General features: G+C 44.7%; 1 protein-coding gene and 1 long non-coding RNA gene across 8 annotated transcripts in view; one reads left to right on the forward strand and one right to left on the reverse strand.

The window, feature by feature from the left end:
* Crag (DENN domain-containing protein Crag) overlaps nt 1–11,646 on the reverse strand; it is a 134,260-nt gene extending 122,614 nt beyond the window's left edge. For 5 of the 7 annotated variants that reach the window (XM_055076962.2, XM_055076961.2, XM_055076960.2 and 2 more), the window contains exons 1-3: nt 11,443–11,556; nt 10,443–10,568; nt 2,355–2,751 (exon numbers count right to left, since the gene is read on the reverse strand). In XM_055076962.2, the coding sequence (XP_054932937.1) occupies nt 2,355–2,653 (299 nt within the window). In that variant the 5' untranslated portion in view covers nt 2,654–2,751; nt 10,443–10,568; nt 11,443–11,556. The other 2 variants (XM_055076958.2, XM_050188743.3) reach the window with 2 other exon arrangements.
* A 180-nt stretch (nt 11,647–11,826) lies between these two features.
* On the forward strand, nt 11,827–16,933 carry LOC126522657 (uncharacterized). The gene is made up of 3 exons (XR_007597496.3): nt 11,827–12,128; nt 12,198–12,366; nt 16,768–16,933. It is a non-coding gene; the product is annotated as an uncharacterized lncRNA (long non-coding RNA).
* The last annotated feature ends 163 nt before the right edge of the window (nt 16,934–17,096 follow it).

Below are 17,096 nucleotides of genomic sequence, written 5' to 3' on the forward strand. Positions count from 1 at the left end.
CTGGATACATCTGAATGTACTCCTATTTCTGCCAGAGCAAGACATGCTGAAGAGTGCCGCAATCTCACTAAGGCCTTTCTCTCCAATGAGCGAGAGCACCAGAAGAGCACTCGTGATGACACCACTTCTGCACCCACCTTCCTTCCTGGAACACTTGTGTGGTCCTTCTGCTGCACCTGGTCTTTCTTCAAAACTACTACCCAAGTGTGAAGGGCCCTACAATGTCGTCGAACGTGCATCCCCCCGTCAATTAGGTGATCGAACCCATTTCACCGTCTTCAGACATGCGCCGTCGTGGACGAGACATTGTCAACGCCAACCACCTCAAGATCTACTATGACCCACTCAGTGACAAGCTGTTAGGTCGCAGGGTGGCTCCCTTTTCGTTCCCTTTTCGTTCCCGAGAGTAATTGGAGAGGAGGATTGGAACAGTGTAGTGGGTTGTCCTCTCCAGTGCTTTCTAGTGGGTCGTTCCCTTCAGCACTCTTGCTCGGGAAATGCTGCTTGTGCTGGGAGTTCCTGCCCTACTCTAACGGTCGGTGACTAATAAACGCCTTTACAATTTATTTATTCATTTATTTATTTGTTTGTTTGATTTATTTATTTATTTATTTATTTATGCTCCTTAAGCATTTGACAAAGATAACATAAAACCAGAAAGTTTCATAAAATTGAAGCACCAAGTTTACTACTTGGCAACAAAATAACATTGCAGCTACATAAAGTGCATCTGAAAGAGCAAATAACATTCACAAAATCTGCACATTAGCTCAGAGTTTGTACGAAACTCTTACTCCGTCTTTGTGTATAGGAGTTTTGTAAAATACCTAATTACAAAACAGTGACATCTTCCAGAGTGATATGCTATATAGCAGTCTGTCGGCTTTGGGTACTCTATGATACGCAGTTTACATAATTGTAGTACATATCCGCATTTATTCTGGACTTAACTATGAATTTGATGCTCCAATTCATTTTTTTATTATTCTCAGACATGTTTTTAATGAAGCATGAAGGTCCAAATTTTAATACTATTTTAGGTCACTAAAGGTAATTTTCTTCACTAATGCAATAAATTTAAATGAAATCAGTTGAGGAGTTATTGTGACAGAACACTTCTGTTTCTCACACAAATTTAAATAAGGAAGGTGAAAAATAGAGCTTCCTCATCACAGGGACATGAGTGAACCTGAAGAAGTATGTCCTATGAAGTTTACCACATCTCCTAAAGGTTTCCAAGCTGTTCAGCTTATCAGAGTATTCAGCTAATAAGAATTTGACCTAACGAAAGCCTGCTGTCCAGTACAGAAAGAGGAAAAGTTGGGAAGGTTATGTAATGCAGAGAGAACAGATGACCAGTCGTCCTAGAGTCACACAAAAGGTGCCAAGGGAAGCAAAATGCACTTGAGGGCAACAGAATATTGGATAGAACAGAGAGATTACGAAGTTTGTGGGCACTGAGAGGGTACAGTTGATGCAGGACAAGGGCAATTGAGGTTTTTTAGGAGAAGCTTTTGTCCAGCAGGGGGCTAAAATAGCCTGCTTATAATGATGATCATTCACATACATGGTTTTCCAGTGTTAGGCTACATTCACACTTGGAAAGCGGCAAGCAGGCGGAGAACCTTTTCTGTGCATGTCCAAGAGGTCCACATTTCTTTCACCACTGCCACTCTCACCCACATTCATCTAGTCTGCGTATGTTTTTCTGCGTGGTGGCGCTGTTCATCACAGCATTTCAAACAGCATGTTCATTCATTAACCCATCAGCTGTTAAAAGTTATCACTTCGCACAACTGCGCGTGTCGTCTTTTCATCTACCATGGAAGAGGAAGAAGCAATAGTTTTGATACATTTAGTTAGTTGTTCTTCCTAAAAATGGACAATGAACAATAGAACATGTTAAATTTTACAACCAGATGTTTACATGCTAGTGCAGCTTCCAGTGAAGCGGAACGGCTTTCCGATTTGCCATGACAAAAAAAAACGGTCCGAGATCGATCAAGCTCGTCGCCTGGTTTTCCGCCAGTTTTGCCGCCTAGACGGGTGTATTTTGTGAAGTTCTTGCCGCTTCCTCCTGCTTCGAGACCAAGTGTGAACGTAGCCTTAGGGGAACGCGTCATTAATGTTCAAGTATGCACAGTAGCTGCAATTTTAAATTAAGCCTGCAGGACAAACTTTTATTAGTAGTTATCTGCATTAAGTGTCTTTTCAGCCACTTTATTTCAATAACATTGATAAAATGTTGGCGTATTATATTAAACACTCTATAGGTGCCCTTTCCCCTTTCCCACCCTTCCCACCTCCACCAAGAGTGGATGACCCAGTACACAAGGACGAAGGCAACACCTCACCCGATGTCCACAAGTGGAGGTTTGTCCCTGCCCCGGCGGTAGCAGAGGTATATGCTGGGACTCCTTAGGCTTCCGTGGTTTAGGTCTGCTGGGAATCCCAACGGAGTCTGCTCGATGCATTCAAATCCGGGTGGTGGCGTCTCACCCTCAGTGCGCACAATCACAGCAATGTCCGTCACGGGCATAGACCCAAAGCTGGCCCCTGACGGCTGCATCGCCACGCAGTCCTCTTCCAGGGGCCGTGGGTTGGCAGGCAGCCCGGCCACTACAAAGTAGTCTGCCACACGCTTCTCTTCCATGGTGCTGTGCAGCCTCGCCTCTGCGTGCTACGGCTTCAGGTGGCAGGCAGCAAGCTGCGCAAAGTCTCACTCCTCCTTTCTTGCAGTGATGTCATTTCCTGATGAAAAAATGTTTGTGATTTAAATGGCTAGCAATGATTCCATATCACTTTTTCTACAAAGCATCAATAAAACAAAGATCTCTGAAAATAATGAGCAAGACACCCACAATTCAGCCATCTATATGGTATGGTATGGCGAAACTTTAAAGAAGTCCTGCAGATCGTGAGTCTTCACGAAGCGGGCCGCTCCCACGTGGGAACCGGAAGGCCGAGCCTTTCGGCCGCATCGGGGCCTGCTGGACAGCCCAGAGTTGGTCAGCCAGAAGAGGGCTGCGGAGAACCGCCTCCCATCTGGCCAAGCTGTTAGCGATGATAGAGCGTGACCGGGCACACCGCCAGAGCATATGGTCTAATGTGGCTATATCTCCACAATCGTGGCAGGTAGCGTTGGTGTAAGTATCCGGATATATTTTATGTAAGAGCGACGGATTCGGATAGGTATTCGTTTGTAGTAGACGGAGCGTTAATGCTTGAGCTCTATTGAGGCGCGGATGAGGAACAAAGTAGGTTCTACGGCTGAGATAGTAGTGTTTAGTAATCTCGTTGTAAGTGGAGGGCGTGTCCCTGTTCTCTGGGGAGTCGGCTTCCGATTGGTCGAGGCTAGCACGGTGGGCAAGTTCACGCGTAGCCCTGTGAGCCGACTCGTTGAGGTTGGGAGAAGCACCCTTTATCTGACCCTGATGTGCCGGAAACCAATAAATGAAGTGGTGCGTGATTGCCTTGCCCCCAATAAGTCTGAGGGCCTGTTTGGAAACGGTGCCTTTTTCAAATGCTCTGACTGCAGATCTTGAATCACTATAGATGACATCCCGTGAGCTATCCAGCAGGGCTAGTGCAATAGCCATTTGTTCAGCTATTTCGGAGTCCCTCGTCCGAACCGAGGCAGCATTGGTGATTCCTTGCCGACCATCAACAGTGACGATGGTGAACGCCCGACGTCCCTTACAAGAAGCGGCATCCACAAAGCTGACCTGTCGCTGATCACTGTGTATTTGCCTAAGGAGGTTGGCCGCCCTTGCCCTCCTTCTGCCGCAATTATGATCGGGGTGCATGTTCCTAGGTATTGGCGCGACCGTGATGTTCTCACGAATCGACGGAGGAACGTCAGAGAACTCCTCCGCTACTCTATCGGGGTGATATCCGAGTTCCTGCAAGATGGATCTCCCTGCCTTCGTTGTTGTGAGGCGAGTTAGTTGTGCGCGCTCCTGGGCCTCTGCAATCTCCTCAAGAGTATTATGAATGCCAAGTTGCTTTAAGGGCTCTGTACAAGTGTATACGGGTAACCCGAGAACCCGCTTGGTAATCTTCCTAAGCTGTGCATTCAATTTATCCCGCTCTGCCCGTTTCCATCGATGCATGGCTGCCACGTATCTAAAGTGGCACAGAACGAAGGCATGCATTAGTCGAATGAGGTTATCCTCCTTGAGTCCATGATGCCGATTTGATACCCTCCGAACTAAACGAACAGCACTTTCAGTTTTAGCAATTAGCTTGCGTATAGTCTTGCCATTTGTACCCCCTGACTCAATGATCATGCCCAAGACCTTGATTGAATCGACTCTGGGTATAGGGCAACCGTTTCTTGTATATAAGTTAATGTCTCTGTCTTCTAACGACGTCCATCCCTTGGGCCTTGGACCACGTTTCTTGGGACTATACAGCAAAAGTTCCGACTTAAAGGGGGAGCATCTAAGACCGGTGGGTTCGAGATAGGTTTTAATAGTGTCTATTGCCTCCTGTAAGGCTCCCTCAACCTGACCGTCATTGCCTCCTGTGCACCATATAGTTATATCGTCAGCATACATAGTGTGTTTTATGCCTTCAATCTCGAGAAGCTTTCTGCTTAGGTCAACCATGGCTATATTGAATAAACAGGGGGAAATGACTGACCCCTGTGGGGTGCCCCTCTCGCCAAGTTCCAGCAGTTGTGATTCGAGATCGGCCACCCGGAGGGTAGCCTTCCTATCCGAAAGGAACGATCTAACATAGTTATAAAATCTCTCACCCAGATTGAGCCGAGATATCGAGGCTAGGATATGCGAATGTAGAACGCTGTCGAAGGCCTTCTCAAGATCAAGTCCCAAAACAGCTCGAGTGTCGCTAGAGTCGTTGTCTATGATTTGATGTTTAATCAATTTCATGGTATCTTGTGTGGATAGGCCTGGTCTGAATCCTATCATACTATGGGGGTAAATGTCGTTATTCTCCAGGAACCGGGAGAGTCGATTCAGAACCGCGTGCTCCGCTACCTTACCCACACAGGATGTAAGCGAGATGGGCCTCAAGTTGTCAACGCTAGGTGTTTTGCCAGGTTTGGGGATGAGTACTGCGAGAGCAGTCTTCCAAGGTAATGGGACAGTTCCATTCTTCCAAATTTCATTAATGTCCTCTGTGAGGTATGCGATTGATTTTTCATCCAGATTTCGCAACGCCTTGTTGGAGATGCCATCCGGCCCTGGTGTGGATCTACCATTGAGTCCATGTAGAACCCTACGAATCTCCTCAACGCAAAACTCTGCATCCAGGTAGGAATTGGCCTGGCCCTGGTAATCAAGATGTACAGGAGACCGCCCTGAGCTGACTGGGAGATATTTATTAGCAAGCGTGCGGATTAATTCGTCCTCAGAGGTCATTCGTGCGGCCTCATGTATGGTTCTACCAATGACATGCCTCTGATTAGACTTAGTATTGGTCTCGTTAAGCAGATGCTTAAGCAAGCTCCAAGTTTTACCATTGCGCATTTGGCCGTCTATCGAATTGCAAACCTCGTCCCACTGCTGTTTAGAGAGGGTTACACAATGCTCCTCAATGTGTTTGTTAATCTCAGATATCTTTTTGCGTAGCCTACGATTAAGTTGTTGACACTTCCATCTGTTGAGAATGGACTGTTTGGCCTCCAACAGATGGGCTAACCTGCTATCCGTTTTCTCAACAGGAAGGTCGGTGCAGACCTTAGAGGTTGCACGCTGAACGTCCTCTTGGACCTGAACCATCCATTGCTCTATGGTAGGTCGGGAATCTGAGGGAGGCCTCTCCTCCCGAAGGTTGCGGAATTTATCCCAGTCCGTATACGAGAATTCGCGCTGTTTTCTACCCACGATAGGAAGCTGGACCTCACAAATATAGTGGTCACTACCAAGGTTCTCAGCCAAGTTATTCCATTTGGCCTCAGTCACATTCTTGATGAAGATGAGATCGGGGGTAGAGTCTCTACACTTGGATGTCCCGATTCGGGTTGGAAAGTTAGGGTCAGTGATCAGCGTCAGGTCCAGATCCATGGCATTCTGCCAGAGATGCTTACCCTTATTGGTATCATATTTATAACCCCAGACATGAAGCGGGGCATTAAAGTCCCCTGCGACAATAAGAGGGCTTGAGCCTGCCATGTCTACGGCCTTGCGGAGCAGAGTCTTAAATCGTTGCCTTTTCTCGTTGGGACTACTATATATGTTAAGAACATATATGCTGCCTCGGTTGACCCGACCAGGTATGATCTCTATCATAATATACTCAACATTACTAATAGCCAATTTGAGATCATGTGTCACATGAGTGAGTTTCTTACTAACGAGAGTACATACCCCCCTCCCCCCCGACTGCACGGCGACCGAGCAAAACCCAGTCATCGAGATGTCAGGCGAGAGGGTTTCCTGTAATAAGATAACCTGGGGCATCTTTTCACAACTGCGTAGATATTGCTGTAGGGGAGCCTTCTTCCTAGAGAAGCCCCTACAGTTCCATTGCCAAATTCGGAATGTCTCAAGGGGCAGAGCCATCTCTTACGAGCTGAACACCGACCCTAGGTGGGGCTAGAATCGGGGCTACGTTGCTAGCTGTTGGGTCAGAAAGACGTATCGGTGGGTTCCGCGGCGTTACCGGGCCTACAACAAACTCGAGAAAGGATTCCATTTTGGCCAACCGTTGGTTGGTGTTTGCTTCTAAGGTCGTCATCTTGCTTTGCATCTCAGTGATCATATCACCTAACTGCTTCACACTTTCGCTAAGAGTGGTTAACATCTCGCGCACCTCTGATTTAGCTTTACGTGTCACGTTCTCCTGATCACAAGCTATTGCCCTCTTCTTCGGTGGTCGTGAACCGTCGCTACCCTCGGCCATCGGGACTTCCAGAATTTCCGCGTTGACGGTAGTGGTGGGTTGCGAGTTCCTAGCGCCCTTAATCTCTGCTATCTCAGCCATTAGCCTATTAATGTTCTCTCTCATGGCCACGTTCTCGCGCTCTAATCTCGTGATTTTTTCCAAATTATCATAGGAACAGACAAAAATGGCGTGAGGTTTCATAGAGCTACAGCCCAATTTATTTTTCACCTATAGTCTCTTCTTAAATTCCACTGACATGTACCATATGGAGCAAGCTTTGAATGAAGGGCAGAGATGGTCTCTCAAATGTGCCCTCACAAGCGCTTACGTAGAGGAAAGGAACACAGAAGCACATCAAGGCAAATGCACAAGACAGGTTGCTCTTTGTAGGGAAACTAGGCCTCCCTGTGATATACTTTTCAATTTTCTGCAATCCTGCATCTTGTAAATTTCTAGTCCTTCCTTTTCGTGCACTTGATTTTGTGCAGCTGATGTAATCCAGAATTCTGGACTGGCTTTTTCTGATTATTCATGTAGAGTGGGTGCCACACAAGACAGTGACAAATTGCGAAAATAAATAAATCTGGAACAGAATTCTGGTTACAGATGCCCTTCAGGCATGTACAGGCACAGACAACACCTGAAATGGCCAAAGTGCGAGACTGGCAAAAAGGTTTCATGTTCATTCATAATGCTACATGTATTAAAATAGTTACCCTAAATGGTTTGCTCCAGAAGAACTGCAGCATGACATTGTGGGAAGTTTGTGCAATAAATCTTAAATTACAAATATCTGCAAAAATACAACCCAGGTCACAGAGCGAAAACATAACTGCTGGTAAGGTACAGATGGGGAAACTGTTATAAGCACCAGAAATTATCACCATTACTTGTCACTTTTCAAAATCAATTGTCCTCTTCTGAAATATGCATGTTCACTAAAGACTGTGTGCTTTGGTTACCTACGCACCCCACCATCATAGGCAGCAATAACACAATGCCTGATTACAAACACCTCTGTTTATCATTTCAAGGGTTCCATCACACAACTTATTGCACTATATTATGACAGCTATAGTTGATTTTCACAAGCAAAACATGCACAGATCAAATGAAGTCTTATCAATAGTTGAACGTTATGACTCTGATAAACCAGTTAAGAGCCTGTCATGGCCATCCTCTGAAGTGGATTCCTGCTCACCATGGTGTGTGAGGGCAGCACAGAGAGCTTGCATATTCATTTGCATCAAATTTTCAACATTTTCTCAACCTGTTATTTATAAATCACCTTTTATGGTCTGCAGGATACCATATTGTGACCAAAAGCATTAATACAGCCAATTTTTTTTTTTTTATGTAGCTGAGAAATGGTGCTTCAAGATAAGCAGAGCCTGAAGCCCTTATAAAGTAATCCCTCCTGTCCAAACTTACCTCAATGTAACAGTTACGACCACATCTGAGATATGGTGAAAAGATATATGGTGAAAAGATTAGAGTTTCGCTCACACATTTATCTAAAGAGTAAAGCTAGTCACCATCACACCAAAAAGTCATCTATACAGCTAGACAGATTCTCCAACTTGGAGCAGTGAAATCAGCTGGCACTGTGATGCAGGCCTCTGGTTAAAGGGTCTTATTATGTACAAAAAAACTTCTGACACATCAATGCACTTACATGTGCCACACACTCTACCAGGCATCAAAATTCGCTAACTTGTGGTATAAAGAAGTTCTGCACCTGTTGTGTCTAAGTGTGAGAGCCTTGTGCCATAACCAATAATACAGCTGGGGTCTGTATGTGATTAAAGGGACACTATAAAGTCATTTAAGTGATGGATTACTTTTCCAAAACTTTATGTGAACTTCTGTGGGAAGGGACTGGTTACTAGTAAAGAAAACGATGGCTCAACATCTACTTCTTGAATTGTGCAACAAAATCAGAGCACCAATGATGCCACCGTAACATCTCTTATTTAGCAATGACTTTCGTGCATTACAGTTATTTTCAAGCAAGAGACGTCCACAAAGTTGCCAGATTGAATTGTTGTTTATCCAAATGTAACTTAATCCTTTCTTTTTTTATTGGTAAAGAAGTGATTACCTTCTAGGATATGTTCTTAAAATGCTTGAAACACAGAGAGCTGGTATCAAAATTTTCACATACTGTTTCTTCCTGCCTTAAGCTTTTGCATTCTTTCTGGCATATAAAAGATATGCTCATAACAGTGACCAATCTGTAGTTTCATAAATGTAATATAACAATCTAGTTCAGCCTAATGTTTTTCGCGAGTGTCTCATAACATTCGTGGTAGGTATCAATGATAGGAACAAGGGCTATACCTCTTGTTGACAGCCGTGCCCTACACTTGTACCATGTGTGGTCATAGCTCCGGCTTTGCATCTATTACAATGTGCTAGTACAATGTCTTAATCCATGACTAAGAACTGACTAGACAATCTTTTTCTTTTTTTTCAGTAACAAAGCCTTTTGCGGGAAAAGGAAAAGAAGAAAACTACACAGAATGTGTTTCTCAAGTAAAAACTAACTTAATTAAAAGCATAATAACATGCAAAAGTAATGAACTCCTCCCCCTGTCCTCTGGTTCTGACCTCCATTTTCGCATCAGCCAGGAAAGGTGTCATCATTGTTTCTAGTTAAGGATTTCTTCAGGCATATGAGTACACCTTAAACTAGAATGACTGGCAACTGTCTTGTCATGTGATGTCCAGTTGCAGTTTTTAGAAATGTTGAGCTTCTGCTACTTTTGCTAACGGCAGCACATGTCAAAGCTTGCACGCCGCTCACCAAGCAGCAGCAACATCAAAGTGGGTGATTTGCTGTAATGACTTTAGAACTCAAGGAAAAAAATTATAAAGATAGCATGAGACAAATATGAACAACACCCAGCTGTTTAAAGCTGCTGTCATCTGTCACGATAGCACACGCAAACAAGCAGTACGCAAGGCCCTACTTCAACTTCCATTTCTACATGCATATGTATTGCCCTCAAACCATCTACAACACCGCAAAATTAATGCTGAACATTATTCCTACTGCGTGGCAGAAACTGAAGGGTTTTCTTACAACAGTGACCACACCCACCTGTTATCTTAATATGCGATTTCTTTAATCACTCTTTCCATGCTCCTGTACAAGTTCTGTAATGGTGCATCACACGAAGTAATATATGTCAAATGATGGTGCTAGTAGAACAGAAAAGCAAGCAAAAGATTCATCAGTGTGTGAATCCTGCAAAAGAACTAGATGCCATTTCTTATAGCTCCAAAACACTTCCCTGTCCCATGTTTCAACTCACTAGTGATATTTAATATTTCACAAACTATTAATGTTTGTAATTGATAATTAAGTATATTAACACAAATTTCGTAATTCCTTACAGCATATTCTTTTTTAGAAAGAGGATAGTTAAGCCAGTATATAGATATCAATGCTAATTCACAGCACTATTTGGATCATGACAGTCTTCATGAATCCTTCAGAAAAATTTGGTTGAACAGCACGCATTTGACATATATTACACATTCACGGCCACGTGGGTTTAATAATTAGTAAAACTACGTATGCTCACAAATGAAGCGCTCCTCTGTCTTCCGCATTACAAATATCCACCAGGTTAGGTTTCTCTCGCGGAGGCATCTTGTCGTTCATTCAGGGAACCTCCATGCTGACTTTTAGACGGCGATCCAGGCGATCCCTGCACAAGTTTTGAAAGCAGGCTTCAAGCGCTGAACCGGTTCACCTCACTTGGTCGAGACTACTTGTGAATCGTATCAAAAGCAAGGATGCGCTTGTTCAAAACATGATCGATACCCCACCTTTATCTCTAAAGAATGCCCGCAATATCTACACGCATGGCGACAACAGGCGCGTTTTGTACGTACGTCAGCCGCGTCGGTGAAGCAAGAGATGGGCGAGTACCACACCTCGCAAATACGGCGGCACGCAAAGCGGCAGCTAACTCGCGTCGCTCAAAACACGCGGTAGATAGCAAAAGCTAAACCACGCCATTAACATGTTGGGGAAATTGCATTTAAGCAGTCCCCTAAACATAAGTGAAGTCAAAACTAAAGGTACGCACTAAATTTAGGCAAAGAAATGCGCGAATAGTTCATTAAAATCTCACAAGTGACCATCGGGCGCGTACTTTCGTTACGCCAGAAGAGCGAAAACAACAGAGTCCCCAAACTTGTAGTGTACACGCACTTGTACAGAAGCTCTTTTGAGAGAACAAAACACAATTAATCAGCCAGTCGAAGATCAAAATATAGCAGTGCGACACACGCTGCTCCTTGTATGACATCGCTGTTGACAAATATTGTGGCCGTGCAGTGACCCTTTGAATCGGACTGGCGATGTAGTTAGTGTATGGGCTGGACTGTCATCTAATCACTTTAGCACTTAGATCAAGGTCTCATTGTAAAGGTAATGTACGCGAATGTCATTCTTGCGTTGGTACAAACGCCGAAAATAAGCCTCGCATTTCTCGCTTACTTGTGTTTGCATGTTTATCCGCATCTCACGGGCACGACGCAAGAGCACTTCTAAGAGGCCATAAAGAGAGGTTGTACCTCATAAGGTCACCGAAGACAGTTTTGCGGTTATATATGGTGCTTTCACTCTGATTTTTTTTATACACACAGGATCTCACGAGTATCACCGCACAGGGCATGAGTCATTCAAAAAATCACCTTTGCGCACACATGCCTGCCATGTTTGTTGAGTTCCGTTGTCTTCAAAGGTTTCCGGTTTTCGGCTTCGGCTACTAATCACACGCAGTCTGTTGAGAAGCGTATCCCCGCAGGCTGGCTGTACCCGGTTTGGAGGCAAACCGGATGTGACGTGTGCCAGTGGCGTACTCCCTGCCCCCAGATAGGTACTTGTACGCCTAGGGAAAGACGCTGCTAGGTGCTGCTGCTAAATCCCTGTGGTTTCTGCCAGCCACATGCGGCCATTGCGGGCTCACGCAGGTTCGTTCGCGTGGTCTTGTTACGCCTCGCTGGATCGTGTACAGTCATGCCGTCCTTGCGCGGCGTGATTGTCGGTGAGTCAGGTTAAATTCTTAAATAGGTCGCGCCTGCGCCTAATTGAGTCTATAAAAGCCTGCACATTCAGTTTTGCTAGCTACAATGCAGTGCGGCTGGCGTGAGCTGTCTCCACGATGCGCTTCGAGCGTGTCGATTTCGCCGTTCTTTATGTTGGCGTTAAGGACCTTGAAAGCAACATGGATCCACAAGAAATGTGCGACAACATCAAGGTAAGTCTACTGAAATCACAAAATTTGAAACAATAAGCGCTAATAGTTGTGTTTTCTTTTAAATTTCAGGCCTTGATTGTTCAACGAGACGGCCCCCGTCGTGCTGGTTTTCAAGGTGCTCCCTCGCTGCCTAGAAGATGCTGATGCGGAATAGAAAATGCAAAAACGTCGCTTGCTCAACCGCAAATTGACGGCTACGCTGAAGCGCATGCCGTGTCTGCGGAATTTGAACCCCGAGGTATGGGCCCCCTTTTTCCAGCGGCATGCCGTTACATACCGTCAGGAACACGCTTGGCTTATTTCTGACTCGGTAAAAAATGTTTCACTTTTTCTCGCTTCTCGCTGCGGAAGAAATGCGGACCGTTTGTCGTAGTTGTGTCTCCATTACAGGGTGGCATTACTGCGGTGAATAAAGCAAGTGTTGCCGTACATACTGTGCGCATTTCACCCTTTGTTGGGCGGTCGGAAAATATTGGTCCCACTTTTCAGGGCTACTTCGCTATTATGTAGCGGTGAAGTGTAATTTCTACCATTGAACATTCCTGTGTAGATGTGTTTCTGAATCACGTTAAGCACATTTTTTCGTCCATTTCTTTGTCAAACAACGCGATAGAGCGATTGCGCAGATTGTTTACTTCCCTTTCTACAATGTTTAGTTTATTCTGTCGCCTTCCTTCAAACCACCACAGCGGCAAATGGACTTTTTTTATCGAAATTCCGCGTTTTCACAATAGCTGAATTTTGGTGCGGTTAGGTGTCTAAATTTCTCGTACCCACAGCTATTAAAACAGTTGATAAAATTATTAGCATCGCGAACAAATCGCATTCCTACATATGCGAGCTGCTACATATGAGCCCTCAAGAATTTTCAAGAAGCATCTTTTTTCTAAGAACCCTTGCGATATTGGAAAGCCCTGATTGAGGATTCTCATACAAAGCATGCTCAGTAAGTATAATGAAAACATGCACAAACAATGTATAATGTACTGGGTACTCTGGCTGCTTCTAATCACATTACAGGTGACCACGAGTAGGTAGAAACGGGCCTTGAGGCTGTATAGTGGGACGTAATATTCCCACTTTTCGCTATTGCTGAATCGTAGTCAGCTTTGAGATTTTACGTTATGTAAAAAATGCTTCATAAAAAAAAGCACTTGTAATGTCTCGGACACAAAGCGGCCTGTTCTCTGCTTGCGTCTATGAAAGGGTTAAGATGCACACACTATTCAAAGGTCGCATTGAGAACTGAGTTGCAGGCGCTACTATGCTCCGCAAGCAGCAGGATACTAAAAGGAGAAATGAGCAACACCGTACTGCCTTCATTTCTTCAAACCCTTCAACAAAGCTTGAACAAGAAATGCACGCGAGGGTGTCACTACAGACAGCTGCGGCAACACTGACGCATGCGCGAGGATATAAAATGAGGTGCAGCTGTGCGGTGCACGCTGCCATGAAGTTCGAATTAGTTTCCCCCTTGCGAAACTACCGGAAAGGACATATTGCATCCATCGGTGTTAATATATTTTCTAGCATATTTTCTTGTTTTCAGCCAACATACACATCCCCGTTAAATCAAATAGATCACTGTAGATGGCGGCCACAAGCATATTACAAGGACTGTGAATTGGAAGCTGTTAGCTACCTGTGGCACAAAGTCATGCAAGGGTACACATAGTCTTTGTGTGCACATTGACTTCATGTTTTACCAATTTGACTGGCTCCTATTGCACTCCGGCTGAATAGCAATAACACACAGGCCACTTTACGTTCGAGCTACTCGAAAGCTTGCATTAGTGAAAAGCATCTAAACTTTTTCTGGTACAGCCGTGCGTTGTTCGAAGTGTCTCAATGCATTGCAGTGATTGAACAGGCACATATTGGCTGTACTACTTGGATTTCAGCGTGCATGCGTTGGCTGGACAAAAAATTCTACCATATTTTACCTCCAAACTTTTGCTCACGATTGGAAAGCGCTGTTTCTGTTGTAAATAGATGTGGCTTGCACACAAGGTATGTGCATGCTAAGTGTCTTGGTAAAGAAAAGTAAAGGTATGCTGCATGAACAGAAGGTGCTGCAGCCACATAACCGGACCTTTGATTTTCATTATGCTGACAGATTGAAGGGATGGAACTAAGTGCGTATCTTTTAGATGCTTGATTTCAGCCAGTTAAATTTGCCAACATGGGGATTCAAACCACTGGTGTCCATCTGCTGTTCGGCTGAACTCTCAATTTAGTGAGACTACTAACTACTGCGTTCATTGGTGCCGACAGATATCAAGTCCGTTGTAGCTCGGCATTACTGTATTCTGTCACCAAAATGCTAGAGAACCACTTGAGATCCTTTGATGTCAGCATCCTCATAATCAGTGGGCACCCCATAAGAAAAATGGGTCAACTTTGGCTGGTATCCTTGCAAGTGTGAGAAGGCTAGGCCACAGAAACTCGTTTTTCTGATTTGTGCACTATTCAGCCACGTTAAAATGTGGGGAGCCTAGACATCTAAAAGACGAGGAGCAAGCAAATTGAATGCAGCTACCAAGCAAAAAATGTGGAAGTGTAAGCTGTTGATTTTTTACTCTAAAGGCACGTTCACACCAAAGACGGAGCGGCTAAACCGGGCAAAGCTCTTGGCCAGGGGATAAAAGTAGGCGTTAAACGAGGCGGCAAGCCCGATCGCTTGCGGACCACTTTTCCTGCCCGCCAGAGCTGTCCGATTTGCCGCGGCCAATCAGAACACCAGACGACGCTGGCGTGTGCTGCGCGATAAGGATGGACGACCGGTGCCACGAGACGGCGACAAGTGCGCCACAAAAACGTTAGATGCTCCGCCTCGGCGGTGCGAGCAGCCAGGCAAGCCGTCCAGTATACAGGGTGTTTCAGCTAACTAGTGCCGAGGCACAAAGAAACAACTAGGCCTGCAGTACTCAAATACAATCAATTCAGTAGACTACCCTGTTGAGCAACTTTAATACTTACGGCTCATTAAGAAACATCTAACTGCTTTATTTTTATGAAGATAGCTGCTGTGGTTATTTTTTCAGGACAAAAGAAAGTGCACAAAATCGAAAAAAGTACCATGCAACTATGCACTTTTTAGCAGTGACGAACAAATGAACAATGCGGCATGCAGACAGGATGTAAAAAATATGCAGATCCGACACACTGTGAAAATTATGTAAGCAGCTTTCTTTGCTGCTTGTGTTCATTGATGGCATTTGGCAGTGATATGTTAAATGTTACCCCGCATGCACCACTTGTGTTCGTAGTACACAGAGCTCATAGGCAGACGTGCGCTCCGATGCTCAAGGTGGTGCTGTGCACCATCCATATCCTGTGAGAGTAGTGACACTGTCATTCCCTCACACGGCGCATCGCATGGCGGGTGAGGTAGAGAAATCCGTTTATTGAATCCTTAGGAGAAATAGTTGCTGCCACGTCCTGTGCCCGACAGAGCAGCGCCTGCTGGCCACACAGGCTTCTGTCATGCAGCATGGCCTCCCAGTGTTGTAGTGTAGGGACATTGAAGTTTTGATGCTGGACCACCACTTGCATACTGTCCTTTTGACGCCGTGGTGCTGTATTGCAGCTTTGCATCTGCACATCCTGTCTCAATTGTTGGCATGGACACACTTGCCGTGTTTATTTTTTCAGAAATAGCATAAACATGCCATACCACACCTTGAACTATCATTATAATATTTTTAGTTTGCCACTACAACTGTCACCATGTCTAGATGTAGTATTTTTCTTTTAAAGAGACTCTATACGAAGGATGCTTTCTGATGGCATCTTTACCTTCTCGTACGATCATTCAGCAAGCACAAAGTGCTGCAGCTTCTGCAATGCTTTTGTCTATTCCTTCCAGGCACACTACTGTCAATGTATCATTAGCGCTGAAATAGAATACCGCCCGTTGCTCAAAGCAGCTTCAATATAGATTCCAATCGGAAGAATAGGCAGACTTGTGGCAGTATACAACTTTCTATAGCCATAAAAGGCAAGCTAGCATAGTGGGGCATCTCAATGCTTGTAAAAGCATTCAACTGCATGTATCTCCAAATAACTAAGCTCAAGCAGACACTGCCAAAATTCGTGCTTCTCATGGTGAGTCGGTGCGGGAACTTGAAGGTGTCGCTTTTCCTTCATTTTTGTGTCTCTTATGGTTTTGCTAAGGCTCTTGCCACAGCAAAATTCCTCTTGTGGTATTTTAGAAGGGTAATTTAATAATCACCTAGGCGATGTCATTTCCTTCATTTGGTTGCACTGTGTGCATCAGTGCAATAAATGGGTCAAACGGCTTAATACGAAATGTCGCCAGGCCATTTTGGCACGACACTTGTGGATAACATTTTGGTGTGGCTTGGGCGAGACTGAAAGAGAGAAATTGACACATACAAGCACAAAGGCCAGGCACTGTTCCCTTGTGGCCTGCACAACCACTAGAATAGCAGCTAGTCTTATCAATTCATACTGAGTATCGCAAAGTGTAACATTGCAAGAACTGTAGCTTGCTTGATGAGACAAGGCACTTATAGCTGTAGCTGAAACATGTGGTGTGATCAACATGTACAAGGTTACAATACTCTACACCCTTTTTGTACTTAAGTTTTTAACTTTGCCCACAATCTGATTACAGCTTTCCAGAGTTCCTTGGAAAATCCTCCCATGCACCTGCCATGTACATTGCCCTCCTCCTCGATGTGGCGTGCAAGATGGCAGCAGCAGCTGTGGGAACAGTTGAAGAGGCGAAGAAAGGTCCACTTTATAATAGGTTGTATGTAAATAAAACTGATCGACCTCAACCGATTCGGCTTCCACTTTTGTCAAGACAATTGTCAGCAAAGCAATGGAGCAATTTCAGTAGGGTGATAGTAATAAATAGTGCATAGAAATTCTTGGAAGCCCCGTCAGCTTTCTTGCTGAGGTGGTTTAGGCAGGGAATGCCAATTCATGAGGGATGGTCAT

The sequence above is a fragment of the Dermacentor andersoni genome, chromosome 2, assembly GCF_023375885.2.
Source record: "Dermacentor andersoni chromosome 2, qqDerAnde1_hic_scaffold, whole genome shotgun sequence".
Lineage (NCBI taxonomy): Eukaryota > Metazoa > Arthropoda > Arachnida > Ixodida > Ixodidae > Dermacentor > Dermacentor andersoni.